The 25,740-nt window shown below is 39.7% G+C and overlaps 2 protein-coding genes across 9 annotated transcripts in view; one reads left to right on the top strand and one right to left on the bottom strand.

Annotated features, from left to right (window-relative positions):
- The window catches only part of EZH2 (enhancer of zeste 2 polycomb repressive complex 2 subunit), a 50,149-nt gene extending 49,579 nt beyond the window's left edge, over nt 1–570 (top strand). For all 7 annotated transcript variants that reach the window (XM_034061855.1, XM_031047993.2, XM_031047991.2 and 4 more), the window contains one exon: nt 230–570. In XM_034061855.1, coding sequence (XP_033917746.1) covers nt 230–290 — 61 coding nt within the window. In that variant the 3' untranslated portion in view covers nt 291–570. The remainder of the gene's footprint in view (nt 1–229) is intronic.
- Nucleotides 571–1,963: 1,393 nt separating this feature from the next.
- Nucleotides 1,964–25,740, bottom strand: part of CUL1 (cullin 1) — a 50,569-nt gene continuing 26,792 nt past the window's right edge. For both annotated transcript variants that reach the window (XM_005148006.3, XM_031047995.2), the window contains exons 4-22: nt 25,095–25,262; nt 23,985–24,035; nt 22,953–23,043; nt 22,075–22,238; nt 18,089–18,251; nt 15,718–15,848; nt 12,242–12,349; nt 12,048–12,154; nt 10,808–10,856; nt 10,397–10,528; nt 9,744–9,861; nt 8,721–8,797; nt 7,850–7,981; nt 6,499–6,591; nt 5,316–5,363; nt 5,139–5,221; nt 4,113–4,218; nt 3,127–3,240; nt 1,964–2,593 (exon numbers count right to left, since the gene is read on the bottom strand). In XM_005148006.3, coding sequence (XP_005148063.1) covers nt 2,513–2,593; nt 3,127–3,240; nt 4,113–4,218; nt 5,139–5,221; nt 5,316–5,363; nt 6,499–6,591; nt 7,850–7,981; nt 8,721–8,797; nt 9,744–9,861; nt 10,397–10,528; nt 10,808–10,856; nt 12,048–12,154; nt 12,242–12,349; nt 15,718–15,848; nt 18,089–18,251; nt 22,075–22,238; nt 22,953–23,043; nt 23,985–24,035; nt 25,095–25,262 — 2,016 coding nt within the window. In that variant the 3' untranslated portion in view covers nt 1,964–2,512. The remainder of the gene's footprint in view (nt 2,594–3,126; nt 3,241–4,112; nt 4,219–5,138; nt 5,222–5,315; nt 5,364–6,498; nt 6,592–7,849; nt 7,982–8,720; nt 8,798–9,743; nt 9,862–10,396; nt 10,529–10,807; nt 10,857–12,047; nt 12,155–12,241; nt 12,350–15,717; nt 15,849–18,088; nt 18,252–22,074; nt 22,239–22,952; nt 23,044–23,984; nt 24,036–25,094; nt 25,263–25,740) is intronic.

The following is a 25,740-nucleotide window of genomic DNA, read 5'->3' as shown; positions in this document are numbered from 1 at the left end:
AGTGTGGTATTTCCTCTTGGGCAAATTGTGCTACAAGCAGTTTCTGAAGTAGTGTCAGTGTTATTCTGCATCTGCAAATGCACACAAGGATTAAAGGCCTCAGCTTGTGAGAAGCTATAGGAAAGCTCAGTGTGTTCCAGGCTCTGGTGCTGCTCTTTTGTGTCAGAACAAAGTGAAAATGTTCTGTGTTACTGGGCTTGATTTTTGGTTTTATTTTCTTTAATTGCAGATATAGCCAAGCTGATGCCCTTAAGTATGTGGGCATTGAAAGAGAAATGGAAATCCCTTGACACCAGCTACCTCTTCTTTTAAACAAACAGCTGCCTTATCTTCAGGAATTTCTAGTACTGTGGGCAATTTTAGTAAAAACAAAAATGCAATTTGCAATTCTGTATTTGCAGAGTACTGTAACAGTAATTTATAGTAACAAATTTCAAACCAACCCAACTTTTTATTGCCTTCTCACCAGCTGCAAAGTGTTTTGTACCTATGAACTTTTGCAATAATGTGGTGTGGTACATTTTTCAACCTTGAATAAAGGATACTTGAACTTCTTCATTTTTACTGGAACTGTGTCGGAATTTTGTGTCAGCCAGTTGAGGAAGCAACGGGAATTCTGCCCTTCAGCTTCTGAGCAAAGGCAAGTACATGCTTGTCTATTCTGTTAATGTTCCTTCAGGTCACATTTAAGATTAATATGAAGACAAATGGTGCAGGAGACATAGGTGAGGATGATCAACAAACTTCAGCCTAGAACACCCAAACTCTTGCCACAGTATCAGTGTTTAAGAGTTTTTCTCTGCTTTTGCTGAGCCTCATCAGTCCTTACCCCATACACCGTGTCCAGAGAAACACTGCTTTAACCAGTGAAGGGTTAAGGCTGGGCTTTGAGCCTTGAATCATTCAGCCTCTTTCTCTTCACCCCACCACTCTTATATCCTGCTACAACAACCTACTACCTCCAAGCTTTCTGCACAAAGGGGCTAGACAAACCACACAAAACAGCATCATAAAGCCAGCACAAACAGCAGCACAAGCTCCAGTCTTCTAAATTCCAAAAAGCAATTTGAAAAAGGAATATCAAGATGCTTCTATTACCCAAGCTGCAATCCTCAGGGCAATTAAAGTTCTTTCTGAATAGGGACAGCGAGCATGCAAAAGCTCAAGTGAGTCTGAGACTCAGCTCTCATTTTCCAAATCCATTTGGATCACATCTAGTAGTGCTCCATTATCTTATTTTTTTAACCCACAGCCTTGTAGGTCACAGCTCAATTGTAACCATGAAAAATTAAATTTCCCTCAGAGAAAAATGAGAATTGACACAAAACCCAGCTCCCTTCATGCCAGAACAAACCCTGAATAAAACCACATTCTAAGGGAGTGGGGGGAGGGGGGGAGAAAGGGTTTGGCTGCAAAAATATGGTTCTTTTCTCTACCAAAATAGAAAATAAATTACCAAAAGTGAGACCTGTGAGGATGGCAGCAGTGAAAGCCAAATTTCACATGGACAAATGAACACATAACAGTGTGAGAAGAATGGAGTGAAGTCTGGTCCATCAGTACAGGTGCAGTAACACTCCAAGCTATTTTAATTCTAATTGCAGGTTTCATGGTCATTAATGTTCAGGAACACTCAGTTTTCTGTTCTAGTCAAAGAAAGGGGTAGCCAAAACCTTCTTCATCCAGGGCAGCACTGAGGCAGAGGTGATGCCCTTCACAGTATATTAAACACCACTAGAAACACTTCCAATATCAGATCAGCAAGTACTGCTCTGTATGTTCTAAGTGTTGAACTGTTTTCTATTCTGCATACCCTGTGAAATCATCACAACTGTATCTGTTCAATAAGAACAGATAAATAACACATTTAAGGGGTAGATGACAATTCATTTCTTAAAAGAACAAAATGTACTTAAATAGCCAGAAGCACTGGCAAAGGAGAAGCGAAACAAATTTCTACAGCTTTCATAACCATTATACCTTTTATTTACATTTAGAAAGATAAATCATGAAACTTAAAACCAAATGCAACTTGTACAGAAATCTTTTAATTTTTTGTTTTTGTTTTTTATTTATCACACATTAAAAAATGAAACACACTATACAAATGGGTTTTCATAGCAGATTACACATGGGTCCATTCAGACTCGCTCTCAAAGTGCTGCCAACATTTCTAAGTGCTGCCTGGGATGGCAGCTGTTTATCCTATAGCCAATGTATTGATTTAAATGCAGTAGCATGCAACCCTTAAAGGAGAAGGGTTTGATTCCTTTCTGTTCTTAAATTAGGTTAAATGGCATTGGTGTCCATATTTACATACTTGAAATGTATCAATCCTGAGCAGTTCTGATGTAAATCTGAGACTGGCTGATGGGAGTCCTGGTCTCAGGTATTAAAAAGGGAGGTCCAAATGGCAGCAGGGTGGCTGCTATGAAGTTCCGTCGCTTTCGTTCTTTCCATCACATACCTATTTGCCGAGTGTCACACAGTCAAGTAATTGCTAATAAAAACGTTAAGCCAAGTAACTGTAGGTGTCCTTCTCACCATCTACACGTTCCAAGTACTCCTTCTCGATCAGGATGTCGATGCATTTCTGTGGGAGGAACAAATGTAAGCGGTGGGACACCAGCACAGAAATCCCTCCCCTCTATGGTTGCTACAAACTGCGAGTGATTTTGGCCACCGAGCTTCTTGCCAAGTGAAGGAGGGGAGTAGGCAAAGGGCACAAACCAGGGCAACTCTGACCACATCAAGCAGAGGACATCACTAATCCACTTTGTTCTAGGAGAGATCAAGAAACTTTCTATTGAGCTGGGCCACCAGCAGTGGTACTCCCACAACTTGGAGGGCAGGAACATGAGGTAAGCCTGGAGCAAAGGCTGTAAGCTGGCACTGATGTGGAAAGATGCAATCAAGCTGCTATTTTACCACTGCCAACAGTACAAAACATGCATATTATAAACACCCTATTTCTGGTTGAAATTATTTCCTACTTATTTACAACTCCAAAAATCTGTTCCTATCCACCCCATCTCCTTAGCTTTCCTTTTTAATTTGGCAGCTGCATTCAGTCTATGTCCTCCTCACCTCCTGGAACACAGGTTTAGAGCTGTGGTTTTCACATACCTTAATTACTGGAACTCGTGGCTTGAACCTTGAGGACAGCTGTGTTAGCACTTCTCCAAGCAGTTGCTGGTGTTTTAGAACCTTCCTCATTTTCATGATTCTCACAATAGCAGCCTGCACATCAAAGATGAAAAGGTGCTTAGGAGAAATCTACTTGTCCTGCTGCTGGATAAAGCCATTTTTACTTCCCCAGCAGATCATGACTGCTAGCACAAGAAGCATCATCACAGCAAACCTGAGCAGCAGAGGGGGAGAAGGATGCCTACAGATGTCTGCTACTCACACAGGCTTCAAGCACTCAGAGTCTACACAGCATAGAGTCAGCAGAAGTGGTTCTGACATATGAATTTTACAAACTATGCTTATGGTCAGTCGTAACAATAGTACCAACTGGTACCAAGAGCTACATGAAACCACACTTAGGTAATAGAAAGCCTTTATATATGTAACCTTACTGTGACACTCTTAGTAGCACATTTGTACTTCCTTCCCCCACCCCTTTGCTTCTCAAGTGAAGCACAGATGAACTGATGGAAAACACACTGTTAAGTCCATACTACCTGGTTTTCACCCTGGGCAGAGGGCAGGGGTTGTCTGCATCCACAGAACCCAAACACTTATCAACATGATGTCTGAGCAAAGATGAAGAACAGTGTCCTGCCATGCCTTCCACATTTCAGAAATGCCAGGTTGGATGGAGCTTGGGGCAACCTGCTCCAGTGGAAGGTGTCCCAGCCCGTGGCAGGGGGGTGGAACTAGATGAGCTTTAAAGTCCCCAGACCAGTCTGGGATACTATGATTTTCTATGGCAGACTCCAATCACCCTTAAGAGCACTGTAAATAGTTTTAGCTCTGATGCAGTGCACTGCAGTGGCCCCTTGTCTCTTAATAGAAACCAAGAAAACCCCACAATGAATTTCATGAAAGGATTACAACACAGTAATTCTTAAGTTCACAGCATGGCAACATCCTGCAATGCAAGTTACCTGAATCAGTAGTTTCCTATCTTCCTCTATGTTTTTGTGTGTAGTTTCTTGCTCCTGCTTCTGTTCAGTCTTCATTGGCACGTTGATGTTTACCCTTAATTTTTTGCTGTAAAGGAAAACATCAGAAGTCAATAAAACAATGAGACTGTTTAGAAACCAAACAAACCCTGAGCAAAACCCAACTCCAGAAAAAGCCAGGGCATGGGGAATGCTGGAGTGGAGAGGGGATCTGTTACTCTAGTGTAGTCTTGTGTGCCATAAATCAGAAACTACTGAACCACACCATACAGTGATGCTGAGCTGCTTCCATCACTGCCTTAACACAACTGACCAGGAATTCCCTAACTTTTAATTATTGGTCAAGGAGGGAAGAAAACATAAAGAGTGAGGTATAAGGAAAGGGTTTCAAATGTTCCTTTTGCTCAGATCTTCAGGAAGTACTGAACTCCTCACTGAATGTGTGTTTATGTCTACGCTCTGGTAAGCATAGTAAGAAGTCACCACAGTACCATGAACAGCTTAAAACACACATTGAAAGAACACTGGTCAAAATAGGTAATGAAACCTATTGATAATTGTGGGTTGTTAAGCTCCCCAACCACTGTTCACTCTGAAGTTCTGAACTGAACCTGCTCATCTCCTGTTCCCTCTAGTGGACAAGCACTAAGACTGACCTTTGTTGGGCACTGTACACTACTGTAACCTTATAAACCATAATGTATTTTGCTGAGTGAATGCAAGTCATGCACCTTGGTAGAAACCAGCACCATTTCTTACCAGAGATAAATTAGACAAGAATTGAGGAACAAGGACATCCAGGCCTTGAGAGACTTCATGACAAAGTCAAAAGACAGCTGAAACCTTACCCATTACCCCCAGGCTGGTACATGTTGGGTCTATACTTGAATTAGCACTTGAACCCTGGAACTTTCATCCCACATATTTTAGGTTTTACCCAAATTGAAAGCAGAGGAGGATGCTCCCCATTACACACAAATGATGGATGCTGCTGAAGCTTTTCCTTACTTTTTATAACCAAGATACAGTTTTATTAAGGTATCTGGTTTTAACTCCACCTCATCAACATTTGCATTTTCATCTTCCAAAACCTGCAAGGAATGAATAAAACAAACCAATAAATACACATTCATTAATAGGTGTTGCTGAGTGTTAAGCAGGCCATAAAAAACCAGGAGTACTTACGAGCAATTTGGATTTCAAGAGTATCTGTAGAACTTGTGCCAAGATATCCTACAAAATTACAGAAAGCATTAGCCGTGCAGACAGCAATACTTCAACAAGAGCACACATATTTAGAGTAAGATCTAGCAAGTGTAGAACACTGTAAAATGACTGAAAAGAAGCAGTACAAATGTAGTTCACAGAAGTAAGATGTAATAAGGCCCATCCAATGTATCCCCCTTGCAGTCAGTGAAATAACATCAAATGCTTTAGAAAGACTCATGCCAAACATTAGATCTTTCCAGATATTGATTCAGGAATCAGATTTATCATGGTCCAACCATAATGGGGACAAAAGAAGTAAGCAAATAAATATCTGCAAACAAGCATCTATAATAAATGGTAACCCCAGAAAACCCCTGGGTTTGCTGTGAATCAGCAGCAACAGTAACTTTCTAGATAGACATTCCTAAAACTAAAGATCTCACTGACTAGAAGTTGCCTCACTTCACACAAGATGCAAACCTAGGAGTAAAGGACACAGGTGCCAAATAAACTACGGCCATCAAGTCCACTTGGAAAGAAATGAGGGAACCTTTTCCACAGGAGACTGAGCCAATAAAACTGCAGATTTCACTATGGTCATGTAGGTAGGCCTTGAGATGCAAAGCAGAACAGATGCACAGATCATTCATTTAGGGGAAAATGCTGGTTTTCCTTAAATGTTGTCTTTTAGTATTACAAGGTACACAGTGGGAGACTGAAAACTTCCTACCAGAGCTCAGCAGGAAGCTAGACAATTCACTCCAGTCACGAGGAGGAGTATATATACACACCAAGATTCATCAGAAGACTAGGCTGTTACAATGACAGCAATGCAAATTGGCCAAGAGTAGAGCACATCTGTCTCCAGGACAGAAAACAGTTCTGGCTTCAGGCATAGAATCTCAGAATGGTTTGGGTTGGAAAGAGCCTTAAGATCATCCAGTTCCAACCCCCCTGCCATGGGCAGGGACACCTCATATGAGACCATGCCACCCAAGGCTCTGTCCAGCCTGGCCTTAAACACTGCCAGGGATGGAGCATTCACCATTTCTCTGGGCAACCTGTGCCATGTCTAATCCCAATTTCTTACGACAGCAGGAAGAGCCCTGAAGACCCACAGACTTGTTCACAAGTGTGATAAAATGTGCAAAGTCACTACCATTTTTATTTGGGTACTGTCTGTCAGCTGCTGCACGGTGTAGGCATCTTCTGTGTTGTACTGCAGTAAAATGGCCATCTGGAATGTGGATGCCTAAAAAAGAGAATGAAGGAGAGAGGAGGGGAATCAGAAAATGAGAATGAACTGCATTTGAACAGCCTGAAACTTACTGGTTACACACATATACGGGAATATCTGGACAACAGAATAACCAACTCCTGCTCATCATTACACAAAACAGAAAACTCTAATGTTGCTCATACAACCAGAACTCTTACCTTCCAGCATTATCTAACCATAAGCCCCAAGATTATGATCATTTAAGTGGCTGCAGACACTTCATCAAATCTATTATGGAGTCAAAACCTTATCTACTTGTTAATGTAACTTTTAATTATTTTCCTCTGTCAGTCCCTGGCTCTTACCCATTTAATCTTCATTAAAAGCTCCAGCAAACACTGAATTCATCCCCACAACCCTCTCAGCTCCAGCAGAATAATGAAACCAAGTTTATAAACAAGCCTTGTATCAGTGGCTTATTCACACCTATCACCAGAGGGTTAACATATGCTGATGACAAGCTCAGAGCCTGAGGTTATATTATTCCTTCTCACTGCTGTGAACTCCCCTCTTCAGTCGACTTTTTGAGTGAAAGCAGACAGGGAGGTGTAAAGAGCCTGAGATTTTATGCAGAGAGGCTGCAGTTGTCTCACACAACACAGTTCAACACCCATTTAAAACCACAAGTAATGTATTCCATTTAATAATTTGCTTTTAAACAGATCTGAAGTATCAATAAATAAAGCATAGAATAAAGGCTCTGTTAATCATAACCATCTGGGGAGGGCTGGCATTTATGTTCACCTCAGTAACACATGGCTCTGTAGCCAGCAAGTCTTGCACCTCTGCTCTGCTTTATTTAAGGGCAGTAGCATTATTCACAGGAACAAAGCTAATGAGTGCATGTGAGCATCGTACATAGTAGCTGAACATGTATGTGTGTGTATATGCATACAAACATACACTCCCTACATCCCCAATTAAGGAACTGAATGATTTAAAATACTTATTGAGATATATCATATATCATACTGCTAATGAATATTCTGACATACAAATTCACTGCACTACCCATGAGTGTGTGCAAGCACAGGAATTCACATAGACTCCACTCCTTCAACCTCTACACTCTTAATTTTAAACATTTATCTGCACAACGGTCCTTAAATGTAAGGAAAGACAATTATCTCCACTGGAGCAGAGCATGAACGCATCTCTTCTAATGATCAGCTGCATCCAGCCCTCTGAATGCAATCACCACCAAGTGCTATTGGCAGGATGTTATCCTTACCTGTAACGTGTATCTGTTTTTGAAACAGTTGGTAACCAATTCCCCTTTGGAAAGCTGATACAACCACGTTAATTTCCTTCCACTATGACGACTGGCATAGAATGCAGTAAATCTCTGATAGCTCCGTTCTAACTGTATAAAAACAACAGCAAATACAGAAATTACATTATTTACCTTCATCTACCATCACTGGAGCGTGCTCTGGAACAAAGGAGAATCAAACCTCATCACCCTCCACTGCCATGTTGTCAGAATGAGACAAACAGAAACCCAAAGCATTCAGATTCTTCAGACTAGATGAAGGTTTCCCTGTGTTAGGAGTTTCCCCTTGAAGTGTCATTAACCATACAAACCTCAACAAGTATTTAAGTTCTATTCTTTCTTTTACAATACATTAAGCAAGGCTAGAAAGTGGGTTTCTTTTCACCACCCTTATCCTCCAAGTACAGCACTTAAACATAGTTCTCATGTTACATATTCCTGAATTCCCTGTTCTGGACAAGCACTCAACTAAAAACTGATGATTGTAATATCTAAAGATTTTACTGGACAAAGCCAAAGCAATGGCAATAAAATTATACACAGAAACACACAACAACAAAGATTTTCTTCATTTCCTGCTGGAAGTTTTGAAGAAAGATGAATTAAGTAGGGTCTTCTCACAGGAGAAAACACTTACTTCACACAACTCCCTCCTACTACCTTAACTCAATCAGCTTGCTCTCAATATCCTCCAGCCAAACAGGCAGACACCAGAGACACTTCCAGCCCTCTGTGACACACAACAGAACAGGAGGAGACAATAACCTCCCGAAACAGATTTCTCATGCGATGATTCCATGTTTGGATGAACCAAGTGCAAGCGCCTCACCTCAGATGGCAGAGCAAACGTGCAGGACTGCTGGAATGGCCACGATCCAGAACTCAGCACCTGGATGCTGAAATCCACTGCAAGAGAGGTGAAGAGGCTGAGCTCTGGCATTATCGCCCTTGCTCCTACCTGCCTCATAAAACACACAGGCCCAGCTCTAACACAAGAAGTGGTTCTGCCTTTTGCTCAAACTGACATGGTGAAAAATATTAAGCTATATATTTTTTATTTAGACCATAAACCGAAGGAATTCATGTAAGAAATCACTATACTTGGAGAGCTTCAGATTTACTGTGACAGTCACTCCACTTTCTCTCATTTACAGAGGTTATTAGTCTGCTTTTATCCACACAATGGATTTCACTTTTAACATGCATTGTAGGCATTCATTTTGATGTGTAACTCAAACTCCTCACTGCACAATACAAAACTGTAAGAACAAACATTTCACATTTAAAGCAAAAACTAAGTAAAATTTAAGCCTGGCAATGCACAACTCTAAATGCAACCCAACAATTCTCTAAAGAATTTGTTTCAGTGTGCTTTGGTGACATATATACACCTTTAAGTATACATCTATACACTTGTATGTCTGTAAGTAACTGAGCTGTTTAACAACCTACCACACAACATCCTTTTGCCTTACTGCTTTTTACACACATGAAATTCAGCCATATTGTGCTCAAAAATGTTTAAAGGAAAACATCTTTTCTAATCAAAAAACAAAACAGGAGGAAATAAAGAAGGAAAAGGAAAGATGGGATTCATCTTCATTTAGTTACATCCCAAACCATGAGCTGCAAAATCAGGAGACTATCCCTACAGAAGATAAAAAATGCTACTAGAGAAAACAAAGCACAGACCTAAAAGACTAATCTAAAAATCCTAGATATCATGGTCAAAATAACACTGACTTCTGGGGAGGTGATGTCTCTATCAAGTATTTCCCTCCTACAGTGAGCTCTGTAGACATAACAGGAAGCTGAACTACTCAACAGTAACTTAGGTAAAGGTATTACTTACAATCTAATGGTTCTGAATTGGTCAGGTGCTTTTTAAACTGCTCATTCAAGTCCTTGCTTACACCAATATCTTGGAACATCCGCTGCAGCTTGGAGGTATACTCAAAACCACAAGCTTGCTGTATTTTAAAAGCACAGATATATCAGCAAGACACATTTTTGACATTGGAGAATAAAATAACAAAGTATCAGAGCCTATTTTCTTAAAAGAAGATGTACAAAGTTCAGTATTGGCCTTACTCAAAGTGCTGATCCAAACCAGACACATTCTTTAACCATCATCAGAAACTGAAGAAAGTTTTCTTCACAAAGGAAGCAATGAAACAGACTACTAGAAGAGTATTAGATCATATTCTGCTTGACCTTGAATGAACAAGGGTTAATGAAATTAAGCAACTCTTCAGCAGTCATTCCCTTGGACAATTATATCCATGTCATTCATTTGGGTAAGAATAATTAGGCTTAACTCAATCTTAAATCCATTGGACAGACATGCACTATAAGCTTCTAGGAGGTAAAGAAAAGGGGAGAGGGCAGGGAGAAGACCTAGGTTGTGTATTTTTCTATTATACTTAAAACATGAAAGGACATACATCAGTGCTTTCTAAGGCAACCTGATGACCTGCAATCACGGGACAGTCATGGAATACTCACTTTTAGTTTAGAGATCATGCTTGCCTCAGCATCATCACTGGCACTGTTCTGATGTACGAGTCTTTTCGCCAGCATTTTAGCATAGAATTTTTGAAACACATCTTTATCCTCAATGTACTTGAAGACAACCATCTGGAAAAGACAAAATAACTTGTAAGGAAAAACATTATCCATATTATCTATTTATTCAAAATGAAGTAAAAGCATAAATTCCATGCGGCCACTTTTAAAACTACTTTCTACCAACAAGCCACATGTAGATGAAGTTTGGTACTGTACAGATGAAATATTAAGTAAGGAAATCAAACATACAAAATAAAAGGTTTTCTCTCATCTGACTTCTATGACAATCAAGTATTACCCAATTCTCACAGCTTACACAGAAGAGAGTTGTATTTATAGACATCTTACCACTTGGTTGAGTGTATCTTCCAGTTCTGCTTCTTCTGGATTCTTTGAGCTGCAATTAAAGACGTGCATTTTTAATGAGTCTCAAAACTACAGAATTAAAACCACGTATGGAAGTATATGGAAATTTCACAAATAAAAGCAACACAGATTGAGTAGTTCTGGGATCAAAGACTCTTTAGAGAGAAACAGTGTTAATGAAATGAACTCTTCACAAATCCACATGTAAGCGATTCTGAAGCAAGTGATTTTTAAGCAATAGGCTGAAGTCCCGGAACATGAATCACTTGGGACCTCCCAATAGCCTGATACCTCTCAGGGTTTATGGGCTTATAGATGGATCCCTCTCTTCCTGCTGCTAAATGCTAGTTTCATTTCTTATCTTAGCTAGTACACTGAAAAGAAAACATCTCAGAGAGCTGGGTCTTGACTGCTACACAGCGGTAAGAACTCATGTAGCATCACGCTGGTTTCCTCCGTATCATGCCTGTCCATCAGGCATAGCCAAGATCTGCCCTGCAGAGAGCTAGTATTTATAAAGGGGAAAATAAATCCCTTGCTGAAGGAGGGAGGGGATGGGGAAAAGGGAGCAAGTTGTTCTGGTTTGGGTTGTTTGGTGGTGGTTTTCTTCCTCCCAAAAAACCAAAGCCAGGTAAGTTGCCAATGACAAAACTGACACCAGTGACAAAACTGACACCGATCCAGTATGAACTGAACTGATCCCAACTCAAAATATGAGCTGCTAAACCATTTGAAGCCAAATACCATAATTAGATTATGAACCACAAGAGATTAGAAAGCATTCTTTGTCCTCCTCAATTTCTGCCCAGATGGAAGGACATATAGAGGAAAAAACAGGAGGAAAGCAAGTGTTTTAACAGAAAAAGGGAACTTGCATCTTTTCTTTACAACATGGAACAAAACTCTGATTTTTTAGGCAAAAACTAAAAACCTTAAGAACCCCTTCTGTTTTATTAGGAAAGAAAAAGCCCCAACAAAGTCAGTTTCCTATCAGGAAAGAAAGGTCTTGTATATTTATTTCTCCCCTCTTCTTAAAAACAAATAAACTCTCTCTGTCCTTTAGGAACAGTCCCATTGAAATTCATGCATTCAGCAGTTGGTATAATTAATTTTTCTTGAACCATTAAATTCTGTTTCTGACAACACAACCTAAGACTTCACATGCTAAACCCCTTTAAAACAAAAGAAACCTGAAGCAATATGTTTGTCTTTGAGGACGTACCTTTTCTTTAGTAGGGAGTCACAGTATCGTGCCAGTAGCTCTGGGGATTTACTGGATGATTGAGCCATTTTTGTCACGGCATTATTATTTATAAATCGACCACAGGCCTATAAATCACAAAAGACAGTGAAATTCTGGGAGACAAAACACTGAAGAGAAATAAGAGCTCACCATATGCCACTACACATACTTACTTTGTCAAGTGCAGCCACAAAGCCAGCATCATTGTTGAATGCGGACATGACTAAAGCATTGTACTTCTTATGGACATCCAACACTGTCTGTACATACATTTTTGGATCCTGCAATAAAAAGAGATTGGCTTTTTGCAACCTGTTGACCTTCTGCATTCTACTGCCTCCACAACAGAGCTCCTCACTGGCTTAAGCAAATCTTTATAGGCAAAGAAATATTTTAAAGGTAAAACAGTAATCCAGACTAGTTTAGGTCCAGGACTGACTTACATTAGCACCAGCTTTCATTTACAGCAGCCAGAGTGCACAGTGCGTACTATGTTATACAGTCCAAAGGAAGACAAAACCACTTCCTCAAACACTGCAAGCATGATCAGACATAAGCATAGTTCAAATGAGACCTGAGAGAACTGGACAGTCAAAGTGGCAGCTGCTATAGCAGATACCCTTAAACATCTGTAGTAAGTACGTAACAGGTATACCCCAAATATGTACAACTCGGCACAGAGACCTCGGTCACTGCTGACAATTCTAAATGATTATCTGCTCAAGAGCCAGTGGCAGTCAACTGCCAATAAGCACCAAGTTTATGGCACTCACAGATTAAGTCCTATGTGCAGTTACTGATCTCTGCATCCCAACAAAGACAGAGATGGAGAGTGGGGACAGGAGTGGCAACTAAACCACCAGGCAGACAGGGCGGCTACTCTACAACAGCTACTACAGTTTTTTGGCTACAAGTCTTCAATATGGAGATCAGAAGTTTAAAAGGTTTACAAAATGAGGCAGATAGCTGAAAAGATGAACAATCACCATCAAAATCATCAAAATCACAATCATCATCATAAGATGAACAAGCAATTTTACAATTATAGGGCACGTGATAAGTGACAGGAAGGAAGTTTAAGACGTATGGTAAAGAACATCTTTTGTAAGCTAGTGGACTTCTCCCACAGGAGACAGTCTGCTGGGAGCAGATAATATCCGCAGATTCAAGTTTGGATTAGACAAACACGCAGACAACAGGTTCATAAATGAAAATTAAAATGACTACGCATGAAAGTAACATGTAACTTTCCTACTGAGAGCTCTGGATGCTGGCAACAGATGGCAAGAGTTTGGGGGCAGGGTTTTATCAGGATCCTGGAAAACATTTCCTTTTGCTACTGAAGACAGACATGGGCTAAGTGGAACACTGATCAAATGCTGTGCTTGAGATAAAAAACTGAAGCTACCAGACAAGAAACTCAAGTGGACTTGAAGGACATTCAGGAAAGTGTTTACTGATTACAAGGACTTACAAATATGAACAAAGGCAAAAGAAACAGTACAATTCTGACTGAACAGCAGCCTTAATATAGTTAATGAAGACTAGAGCACAACTCATTCTGCAGTGAAAGTCTAAAATAGGTCAGATGAGTCAAGCTGGTGTGACTATTTCTCTCCACCGACTACAGAGAAACTGAGAAGCATTTCCTCAGCTGATTATCACAGAATCATAGAACAGTTAGGGTTGGAAAGGACCTTAAGATCATCTAGTTCCAACCCCCCTGCCATGGGGCAGGGGCACCTCACACTAAACCATGTCACCCAAGGCTCTGTCCAACCTGGCCTTGAACACTGCCAGGGATGGAGCATTCACAGCTTCCCTGGGCAACCCATTCCAGTACCTCACCACCCTCACAGTAAAGAACTTCCGCCTTATATCCAATCTAAACTTCCCCTGTTTGAAGTTTCAACCCGTTACCCCTTGTCCTATCACTACAGTCCCTAATGAAGAGTCCCTCCCCAGCATCCTCATAGGCTCCCTTCAGATACTGGAAGGCTGCTATGAGGTCTCCATGCAACCTTCTCTTCTCCAGGCTGAACAGCCCCAACTTTCTCAGCCTATCTCCATACAAGAGGTGCTCCAGCCCCCTGATCATCCTCATGGCCTCCTCTGGACTTGTTCCAACAGTTCCATGTCCTTTTTATGTTGAGGACACCAGAACTGCACACAATACTCCAGGTGAGGTCTCACGAGAGCAGAGTAGAGGGACAGGATCACCTCCTTTGACCTGCTGGTCACACTCCCCTTGATGCAGCCCAGGATACGGTTGGCTTTCTGGGCTGCAAGTGCACACTGAAGCTGGCTCATGTTCATTTTCTTACTGACCAACACCCCCAAGTCCTTCTCCACAGGGCTGCTCAGAATCTTTTCTCTGCCCAACCAGTAGCTGTGCCTGTTTAGATACAGTACAGATAAATGAAGTTAGGCAGAATTCACCATAGAATCCCAGACTGGTTTGGGTTGGAAGGTACCTTAAAGCTCATCCAGTTCCAAACCCCTGCCATGGTAGGGACACCTCACATTAGAGCAGGTTGCTCCAAGCCCCTGTGTTCAACCTGATCTTGAACACTATCAGGGATGGGGCAGTGACAGCTTCTCTGGGCACCCTGTGCCAGCGCCTCACCACCCTCACAAGGAAGCACTTATTCCTTATGCCTAATCTTGGTCTCCCCTCTGTCAGTTTAAAACCATTCTCCCTTGTCCTATCACTACAGGCACTTGTCTTCCTCTTGCATTTTTCATGCTTTTCCAAACAGAATAAAGCCATTCACCAAGAACCTAAAACCAACAGAAACTTGCCCTGCACAGTCCCATCCCAGTCATAAGCCTGAAAGATGATGTGTCATGGTTTTGGCTGTAACAGTTATTTTTCTTCTTCCCAGCAACTGGTGCAGTGCTGTTTGGGCTTCAGTCTGAGAACAGTGCTGGTAACTGACAGTTTAGCTCTTGCTCAGTAGCGCTTACCCAGTCAAAGACTTTTCAGTCTCATGCTCTGCCAGTGAGAAGGGGTGCAAGAAGCCAGGATGGAGCAGAGACAGGATCCCTGACCCAAACTAGCCAAAGGGGTATTTCATACCACAGCACGTCATGCCCAGGATATAAAAAAGGAGGAGTCACCTAGAAGGGACCAACCACTGCTTGGGTAAGGCTGGGTATTGGTCAGCAGGTGGTGAGCAATTGTACTGTGCATCACTTGTGGGTTTTTTTTCCTTTCCACTTTTAGTTTTATATTCTCTTCCCTCATTATTTTCCTTATCATCATAATTATCAGTAGCATTATGCTGTACTTCAGTTATGCAACTCTTTTCATCTCAATCCATGGGGTTTACATTCTTTCAATTCTTCTCCCCATCCCACCCAGAGGAGGGGAAAAAGGGGTGGCAGAACGAAAGCTCTGAAGGGCTCCCCACAAAACCCACCAAGAACAAAACCAAACCAACAACAAGACCACAAACCCATAGCTTGAAGATGGGTGACACCGTGATGTGACTGTTGCTTTAAACCTACTATCAACATTTGATAACTGTCCAGTCCTCACAAATCAAATCAGTGAGATGGAAACGTAAGCAAATTGGAAATTGTATCAGGAAGCATTCACCCTCCTCAGCAGCAACCACACACAGACTTATTTGGGCGGTGTACTTGCATTTAGAGCAGCTTCTCCACATTTCTCAATTGCAGCTAGACCCTGATTATGAATGTGGGTTTCCAAGAGTTTTTTCAGCTCCCCGAGGCCATCCTGGATTCGAGACACAAGGTTATACATGCGACCCAAGTCTGAAAAAAAGGAAAGCCAACATCTCCCGTTTGTACTAGCTCAGACTCCAACTTCTTATTTACAAGTTGCCAATAGGAATTGAAACATTCATCACCAATAAAACTGTATGTGCAACTGCTCCATTTTAAATGGCAGAGAAAGCTATAGCAAAAAAATGATACAGTATAGCAAATTCTTGCACCAACATGGAAAGGTGAGACTAGTTAAAGAGAAAACCTGTCCAATATTATGACCTGTTTGACCTTCACAATGCTACATAAAACTTAAGAAGAAAAAACCTGATTTAATTACAGAATTAGAGTTACTTCTGATTTCTAGGTTTCATTAATTTAAAGAGGTGCAATGCTTTTGAAAATGGAGTTAACCCCAACTTACTCAGATAAAGTCTGAAGTGTTACCATGACTCAGGACTACCATTAGTGTTACTGCTGGCTGTGCTAAGAGTACAATACTCTCCTGGTTATTCTGAAGAGGACAGTTCTCAAAGATCCAACACCACCTTTAGCCTTTTGTGTATTAACACTTCTCAAGGAAAGATTCTGAAAAGCATTACCACAGAACAGAACTAACAAAGATAAAAATAAATTGGATGTCACTACAGAGACATCAAAGCTTCGTGTTAAAATCACAGCAGTTTTGAGCCAAGACTTCTCCAAATCAATGAGTAATTTTGAAGAGTCTCGTATTGAAGAGGGGTTTTGATTTTATTATTAATGTTCAGCAGGACAGATACTTTGTAGTTCCTCAGTGAAGAGCTCCTACTTTTGTAATGCCTAATTAATCTTAGAAATAACCCAAATTAAGGTAAAACCAAAGGTGTGTAACAAGGTAGTGCCCAAGACACAAGGTACTACTTTTCCTTTCGACCCTGATAAACTTAAGGAATTGTATCACTGTGGTGACTGTATTAAAGGCTCACATAGCCCACAAGCTTCAAAAGGTAAGAGGAAAAAGAAAAGCCTGGGAAGGCCTCCTGAGTCCAAAAATGATTTTCTTGTTTGTGCTATTGCTATTTACATTGTCAGAAGACATTTATAAAGCCATATTACTAGTCAACACCAATCTGCATCAAAATCTCTTCCAATTACAGAGTAAATACATTTATTTACAAACAGAAACAACCTCTAGTTGTGCAGGATAAAATAATCTTCTATTTACATTTGAAACAGGTAACTTCTGACCTCCTAATCATGCACAATTGCCCTTTACTATTTTGAAGCATCTCCTAGTTATCAACAAGATGATTACAGTAGCTAATTCACAGTTGGTGTTTTAATGTTGATATATAAAGAGACAGAGGCCTAGTTGCAATTCACAGCTCTCAAATGAGCATCAACAGTAACTTAATCATAGTATCTTTTCAAGTCCATCACTTTCCCTAAAGCAGTGTTACAGCTATTGCCTTGACTTCCTATATAGATTTAATTAATTCCCCAACTGGAAAAATCGGAAACACCATTCATCTTATTCATCTGCATGATGCATAGGAATTATCTGCTGCTAGTTTCTACTTACTTAAGCATTACCTCCTGAAGAAACGCATAAAACATATCTGTCAATTCCTTAAAGATACATAAATGCTTTGATAAGCTTTACTTATTTTAGAGGAACCACTGAAGAAGTCTTTATTTTGTGTTCTCTATTGAAGGTATGAACTAGATCCATTAGAGGCACTTGAAACTCATTTTCACAGCTAAAAATTCTCTCATCTATCAATAATTTCTACTCTTTCCTTGTGCTTTATATGTGGTTTTATGTATCTTATGTAAATATAGAAACTATATTTTAGAAGCTCCGCATTTGCTTCCATTCCTCTTTCAACATTTCCTATAAATACTTCCAGACAATCTGGATTTTAAAGATCTCAAAGATCCATGGATTAAACTGAAACAGCTGGTGAGACTCGTGGTCTGTTTTTCTTCTTGCATCTCTTTCATACGAGCTTCTGCTCCTGCTGGAAGGATGGCTCAAGTGCTCTTGAAGCTCTTCCAGCCATGTTAAAAGAAACCAAAATCAGTGCTGTTTTGCTTTAATATTTGGAATCAGAATAGGCTTCTTGAGGCAATACCCTCAGCCATCCCAATTTAATCAAAAGCTGCTCATCCCTTAGTTTAGTGTCTGTTTTCTCTCTTAATCTAGAGCCTGAACAAATCACATTTAGCAATCACAAGAATTTACATTATTCACAAATCACCAGGGAGGAGCTCTAAGCCTAAACCCAGTGTTTGAACCTCCTTACCTTCATTTTTGTCTGCATCCAACAAATTCTGGAACTCCGTATGAAAAATCTCCAGGTGCTTTTCAATAAGCACTTGTTCACATTTTCGTGCTAACTCATCTTGTGTGCTCTCATGGAGATAGACCTGAACTCTACGCTGTTCCTCAAGAAGGCGAGCTTCAGCCTGAAGAACACAGATACAAATGTGAAATGTATATGGAAGGCAGAATAGAAATCAAACAGCATTCATCTAGAAAAATACCACCATAAAAACCAAACCTCTCACTAATGCAGTGTTATGGTCCACCTACTTAAGCAATTATTTTTGTCTGGAAATCATAACATACACATGGAATTGATGTTTATGTTGATGATAATATTATATACTGCTTGAATAGGGGAAGAATCACAGCAAGACTATTTTCCCCTTGCTTCTGAATAAGAAGATGGAAAGATGCTGTCAGAAGAAGAGAAAGCTGCTGACATTAGAAGCTGCAGTTTTAGCATCAGCAAGATCTCCAGCTAAAGAGGCAGTTTTGTTTAAGACAAACGAATATATTCCATGCCCCCACAAAACTAAAAGGCAGGAAACCTTACTTATTTAAGCAATTTAACAGTATGCCCATGACAAATTAACTTGAATGTTCTTATCTACATTCTTACAAAGGAAAGCTTCCCAATAATCTACAATCATTTAAATTCTACTAGCATTTAATTTGGCACATAAAATGCTATGTAAGTGTACCTTCCTGGCATACGAAAATCCTAGATTTCACTCGAGGAACAGTACTTATGCCAAAATGCAAACCTGAAGATGTTTATATATAACAGTTACCTCTATTTTGTTTGCAAAGGTGTTAAAGAGTCAGTCTACAAGCCATCTGTAACTGCAGCATATCATCAGGGATGAAGTACACATGCCCCCTTATTTACATTATTAAAGCTCCAAGTTATTTATATTAATAACATCACCAAGAGAAGAAAATTAAGTTAATGCGTTTTCCTGGTGTTTTGGAATACCAGTTAAGCACAAAAGATCATATTATGGACAACGACAACAAAACAATTTCACTGCAAGTACACTGCATCATACACAGATGGCTTTAAATAATCTCTGTCACTGTCAGCTTCACTCATTTCTGTAATCATTTTACACTTAGCTCTTGTGATATGGTCCTGCATTACCCTCTCCTACAGTGAGACCAGTAGAGGTTTATGTGGAAAAAACCAAGAACTAAAGAAGTCAACTGTTTGGGTAGGGATGTAACCTCAAGCTTCAGAGCACTTGCCTCTTTCTTACGAGTAAGGAATAATAATCAGCTTCCTTAGTGACAGCAAATAGCAGCAAGTCCATCTGATGAACACTGGAAACTGCAATCAGACTGGCAGGACTACTTATGTTCATTATGTTCATGTATCTTACATATTTCTGTAGTGCAGGAAATGCTGCCATTGTGTTAACAGTCAACTCCCAATTTGAGCTCCTTTATGAAAACAAATATCCACTCTGACTTTAAATTTTCTTATACTCTCTTGCTTGTGCTCTTGTAATTCCATTTTCCTTTTAAAGTCATATTTCAGAAACAAGGGGAAAAACCAATTAGTTCACACAACAGTATCTTTGCCTGCTTTAACTATAAAGATCAAAAGTTCAGTCTGAGACTTTATTTCAAGGGACAGTCTTAAGAAATACTGACCTTTATTCCCTACAGCCCATCAGGCTGTGCCAGCTTTACTCATGAGCTCTGGCCTGAGAAGAAAAATTCATAATCCTTCTAAACTCAGTAAGTCTGCCTGTGTAACTACATACATGTATCCTAATTAAGTCATTGGGTACTCCACAGGAAACAACCATAGTTCTACTGTACCATGGTAACATTGATGTTATACTGGTGTGCACTATGGTACTCCAACAGGTTTCTGTTTCTCTTTTGCAATGCTATTTATCCCCAATTAGAACCCAATGCACAGTGCTTCAGTGAGAAAGCCAAGCAAGTGTGCTAACAGCAGATTACTGTAGTTCAGACTTCAACAGATGACTTTTAAGACCTTCTTACTGCTAATATGCCACCTGACTGCTGGACTACTTGCAGCTTTTCACACCAGTCTCATTTAAGGCGTTTCATAGCAGAAAGGGACCCATTCCAGTAATATCTGAGTAACAACTATGGAGCGTACTACTCTGTCCCAGGCATTTCAGTGGCATGCAAGACTACAACACCCAATCAAAAAAATCCTTAAGTTTACAAAACTGCTTTGTCACGTTTAAATAAAAAATGTTAAGAATTCCTTATGCATAATGAAGTTGGATAAAACTGAAAGAAACCCACCTGAATTTTAGACTGACAGTTCTGAAAACTTGCATGATCTCTCTCATGATCTCTCCAGCAAAACATGCAGACTAGAGAGATCAGACAACCTGTTCCAATGAACTAACTTTTAGCTTCAATTTGTATGCTTCTCCTTTCCCTTAGGTCACATCCCTTACTTTGTATCGTTTTGCAGGCTCTGATGAAATTTAACTGTAGAGTCTAATACATGTTTTTTTCCATTTCATCAGTTAAATCCCAGGAAATGAGTAATGAAAACAGTTTCTTGTTCAGTGTGATTTCAGTGTATGCAGATTATCTGTAAGGAGATGCCAAGACAGCCCAAACAGCTTGTTTACATCTCTAGTGTATTAATTTGAGCAGAGACTTAAGGCTATACAGTTTCTTGCTGAAGATTTCCCCTGCCTTATGCTAGCTTTATATGCGCTTTCAGCAGTGACATCAGCTTCAAGCAAAGCAAGTTGCTCTTTTGTGGATTTCTGAAGTCTTGAAGATTGTTTAGGGTACTAATAGGTTTTTTCTGTTTGCCACTAATCTCTGCTTCCTGAAATAGCAATGACCTTCAGACAGCTTTTTACTGTGCTGTACCAAGGAAGCCTGGATGAGCCAGTCATTCAGGTTATGAATGACAAATTCCCTTACTCTGTTTTGGGATGAAAGTCAGACAGGAAATTGAAAGGGAAGTAGCAAAAATAATGAATTCAACATCAGAAAAACAAACATAGGTAAGTTTGGGAACTACTGGGCAACTATCCCAAATCACTAAAAGCAGGGCTTGTTTTACTGTAGTATTTCTAGGACTTACACACACACACTTTTTTGGGGAGGGGGGTAAATCACTGACTTTAATGCCAAGGCTCAGACACAATGTGCTCTATGGCAGAGTTACACAAAAACCCCACAAAGATAGTGCTGGGAGGGATGTGCATCTGGTTATTACATACTCCAAAAGATAATTTTTTTGCTTTTCTTTTTCTTAGTTAAATGGGAAAAAAAAACCCTCCAAGTAGCAATCCATAGTCAGGAAAAGTGCTGAGAAAATACATAAAGCAGCACACGTCCAAGATGGAAGATGACCTATCTATTTCACATTAAGTAAGACTGACCCAATAACCAGGCTAGCCATAGTCAATGTTTATCCAGCCTGCTCTTAATTGCCCTTTCTGGGATCCCCCAAATCAGTAACAATTGAAATCTATCCTCTGTTGAGTAAAAGTATCGTGTATTGTGTAGTGTTCACTATGTTGAAACATTCTGAGAGAATTAAAGCTAATTCATCATCTACTTCCTTGGCTGGCTTGCTCAGGAAGAGATTTCAATAAATGTGCCAACACAGGGTTCCTTGTATAGGAACAGTAACTTGTGAGTCTAAAGCAGAATGACTGTTTTGGTATCTTGAGGCCTACCAAAACATGAATTTACTTTATCGTTCTCTTCTATTTTGCCCATTAAGAAGGTTCCAGACTTTCATTGTACTTACTGGAATACACTTAAGGAGACAAACTCAGACCTGATAATCATAAAAGCAGATCACCGAAGGGGAAAGAGAGCTAACTGCTTCTGCAAAATAACCAGCAGTTTAAGAAAATGATAATAAAAGCCAAGGATTTCTGTTACTTTACCTCTAAATAAACATCTGTATCCAGAAATAATCACACAGCTTATTAAATAAATTACCTTCTTCATGTACTCTGTGACTGGGTTCTGTTGCAAGAATTCAGTACTTTCTCGTGTATAAAATCTCTCTGTGTCAGCAAGAAACTGAGATTCAAAGGATTCTTTATAGACTGTTAGTGTAGGTCCTTTTGCAAATGCATCATCTTCATTCAGCCCCAGCTCCACTAAAAAACACACAAGAAAAGAGCAAGTAATGACAAAATTGTCTAAAAGGATGAAGCAGTCTCTTGCAAATAAACACGTTCGTTCCCTCCTAACTTACATGAGGGAATCAATTGGGACAGTAACAGCACCACTTTTTATGTCTTTTAAAAGTATGTATTTATTTTGCACTTAAAAATAAGTAGAACAAGACATTACTTCTGTAAACTGCACTTGCTGATGCATTGCTAAATGGATGATAGGATCTGGATAACTTCACTATCACAAAAGCTAGTCCAAATTCCCCTTCCATTTTTATCTCTTAGAGTTCCAGACTGCATATATTACATGGGTTTTTATATCAATTAAACTAGGCATTAGTCTGCATGGCAAAGCTCTCCATTTCATGCAAATGGACCAAACCAGTCCCACTACGCTCTTCAAACTATTATGTTTCCCTCCTTCCAGATTTAGTTCCTAAATAACCAATTTGTAAGCAACTAACACTCTCATCTATCAGTTGCACTTCCAAGTTTTGCAAGTACAGTACAATCAACTGTAATTGGGTCAAGGGTCTCTACAAGCACGAAGTTAAACCATAAATAACTACATTTATTTGACTATTAAAACCTTTACCAGACATCCAAGCGAGTGGGATGCTGCTTCTGGGCACTATAGGGAATATGCATTTATTTGTCTTTAAGAGAGTAAGAAAACCTTACAGAAATCTCATTTACCATAAGATTGTACAACTCCGCTGATCAGCCTTGTATTGATAGTTTCACCATTTCTTTCCTTTTCAATCAATTTCAACACAGCATTTGTTACCTTAGAAAACACGGATTAAAAGTAAGTCAAGCAGGGAGAAAGCAGCTGGTAGGTAAAGCATAGTATTTAATGAGGAGTGTACTCCTATATTCAAGTCAAGCCCCATGAGAACTAAATTTAGAGTACAAGTGAACAGACATCACACAGTATGCTATACCTTTAAGTTCTACAACATAATGACAGTCCAATTAGTGGTGAGCTGTAAAAGGGTAAGAAAATGTTGGGGTTTTTGTTTTCATTTCAAAAAGCACCTTCTAAACCAACCTCCCCTTTGTTTTATACCTGAAATAACAGGAAAACTTTGCAGGAAGAGCTGAGCTAAGCACCATATCTGCTGGCAAATAATGTGCTATAACTACTGGTCTTCTAAAGTGAAATCTAGCTAATATTTTCATAATATAATACAGTCTTGCCATCACAAAGTACTGGTCAATAAGAGCAAAATCAACATACATGAATACAATATTTTGTTGTGATGGAATGTCTTGTTTTATATTATGCTGATTCACTAATTAAAAATACATGAACTGAATGGCCCAGGCATCAATGTAAATGTGAAGATTTACAGTAATGTTAAAAAGATCAAAATACCAAGCCTGTCACTCTCTGTTCTCACACAGTCTTGACTCTCAAACCATTAGATATGACCATCTGCCTTCCTGGCTTCAAAACAGCTGAGGTTATGTTATTTAACATGAGCCCCAAGGGTCCTCTCAGCAAAGAGGTAACACAACAGTCTTGGTAGCAAGGTTCAACCACACACACAGAGAAAGGCCTCAAATATCCATCTTTTTAACATCAAAGGAGAAGAACAGAAGGCTCCTATTTTCTGAGTCCACCCCTTCTCCCCCACCTTCCCTTCAAGTTCTTGTTGGAACAGCTACTAACGATATATAGAATCAACCCTATAAAATAACACCATAGGTATCACACATATATACCTGCTTATTTAATGGCCTGAATAAGCAGTCCCTCCAGGTCACCAAGGCAAGCTAGAAGCAAAGGAAGGGAGATGAAAGATGAAGTAAGAAAGTATTTGTACATATACACATACACATGCAGGATAACTCCTTAAGGAAAGCTGATACAGTACGCTAAATAATTGAACCTGCTTTTAATTATTATTATATATTGGCACACACATTTCTTATGCATCAAGACAATAAAATTACCATTTGCTTTATTTCTAACTCTACCTAAGTATCCCCTTTTCTGACAGCGATCCACTGCCAACTCTGAAAACTAACAAACCCTGCAGGCCACCCTGACAACACACAGCCTTTTTTTGCTGGTGATTTTCAGGCTAACAGAGTCCCTTAGCATTCGGCTGGTGAAGTTAGGAGGGAGAGAAGCAAGAATACCAACCGGTTTTCTACCATATGCAAAGTTATTTTAGTGAAACAGTAAAATAACACATCACTTCTTTAATGCTCCACCGGCAAGGACAGTAATGATCCTTCATTTAAAAAACCCTAAGAACTTCCAGTGATCTAAGATACAGAACTTCTGTTGTATTCTTCCCATTTATATTACTTTACATAACAAAAAAAAATACCAAGATCACATATCAATCTTTCAGAACTGTACCAAAATAACTCACATTACAAACCAAATGTTGACTGAATCCTAGCAGCTTGGATGCTATAAAATTAGGAGAGATGTATTGAAGTCAACAGGGGAAAAAAATTGCAATTTACTTCTCTATTCTATATTTGAAACACTTGACTGAGTTCTAAATGGAATGACAAGGCCACTCTGATGCACACAGGCAACAGTGTAAGCAGCAAATATACAGGAACAGACATCCCTTGACAGTCTAATACTGGTAGCCCCAATATGTACAAAGCAGACTGAACATCTCACAGCTTTAGGCCTGTGGAATTTTTACAGCTATAGTGGGATGGGAGTATGGGAAGGGGGAGTCTTCTACTTTTCCCACTTCTTCAAAACTTGTGTGAACTTCCTACAAGTTTCAGGAAGCAATCTGAAGGCCAATAATGCAAACATGACAGATGGAATGGATAAATCACTTACTTCAAAAAGCTACTTACTGAATAAATTTCATATATTCCTTTACGACCTTCATCGCACTCACGACGAACCCAATGTCGATTGAGGTAGGCACATATCCCATTCAAGACTTTACTTGAAAACCTGTAATCTTCCCACTGTTGGGTGTAGAATTTCAGCACACTCTCATCCATCAAATCTTCACCATCCTGAAATAACAAGTTTGCCAGTACTGCAGGGTAATTTTAAGGTACAATCAAGATATCTAAGAGGGTATAATAAATCTACACCATGCAATACATTCATATACATAGGAAACATACTGCTAATACATTCACTTCTACATTAATAAGACAGTATGAGATTTAGAAATTAAAATACTGATAAAAGAACCACTACATAGTACAGAAAAAGCTCCAGAAGCAGTCCCATCCCTCCTGTGGGATAGTAAGAGGGCACCACATGTGAAACAGCCAGCCACATGGATAAGTGAGCTCGGTAGAACATGCCAATGCAATGTCAATGTGTTCAACATGACAAGCTCTCCAAAATACACTGCCTGCTCCCACTGCTGCTACTTGGGGAGCTGAAAGAAGTTAAGTGTGGACGGGGTCTTCTCTGGAATCCTGTCAGGTAGAAAACAGAACCCCATACTCTTGGAAATGGGTATGGCATCATGTTTGTTCT

Source organism: Melopsittacus undulatus, chromosome 1, assembly GCF_012275295.1.
Source record: "Melopsittacus undulatus isolate bMelUnd1 chromosome 1, bMelUnd1.mat.Z, whole genome shotgun sequence".
Classification (NCBI taxonomy): Eukaryota; Metazoa; Chordata; class Aves; order Psittaciformes; family Psittaculidae; genus Melopsittacus; species Melopsittacus undulatus.
Note: the sequence above shows the minus strand (reverse complement) of the source record. Positions and strands in the feature narration are given on the sequence as shown.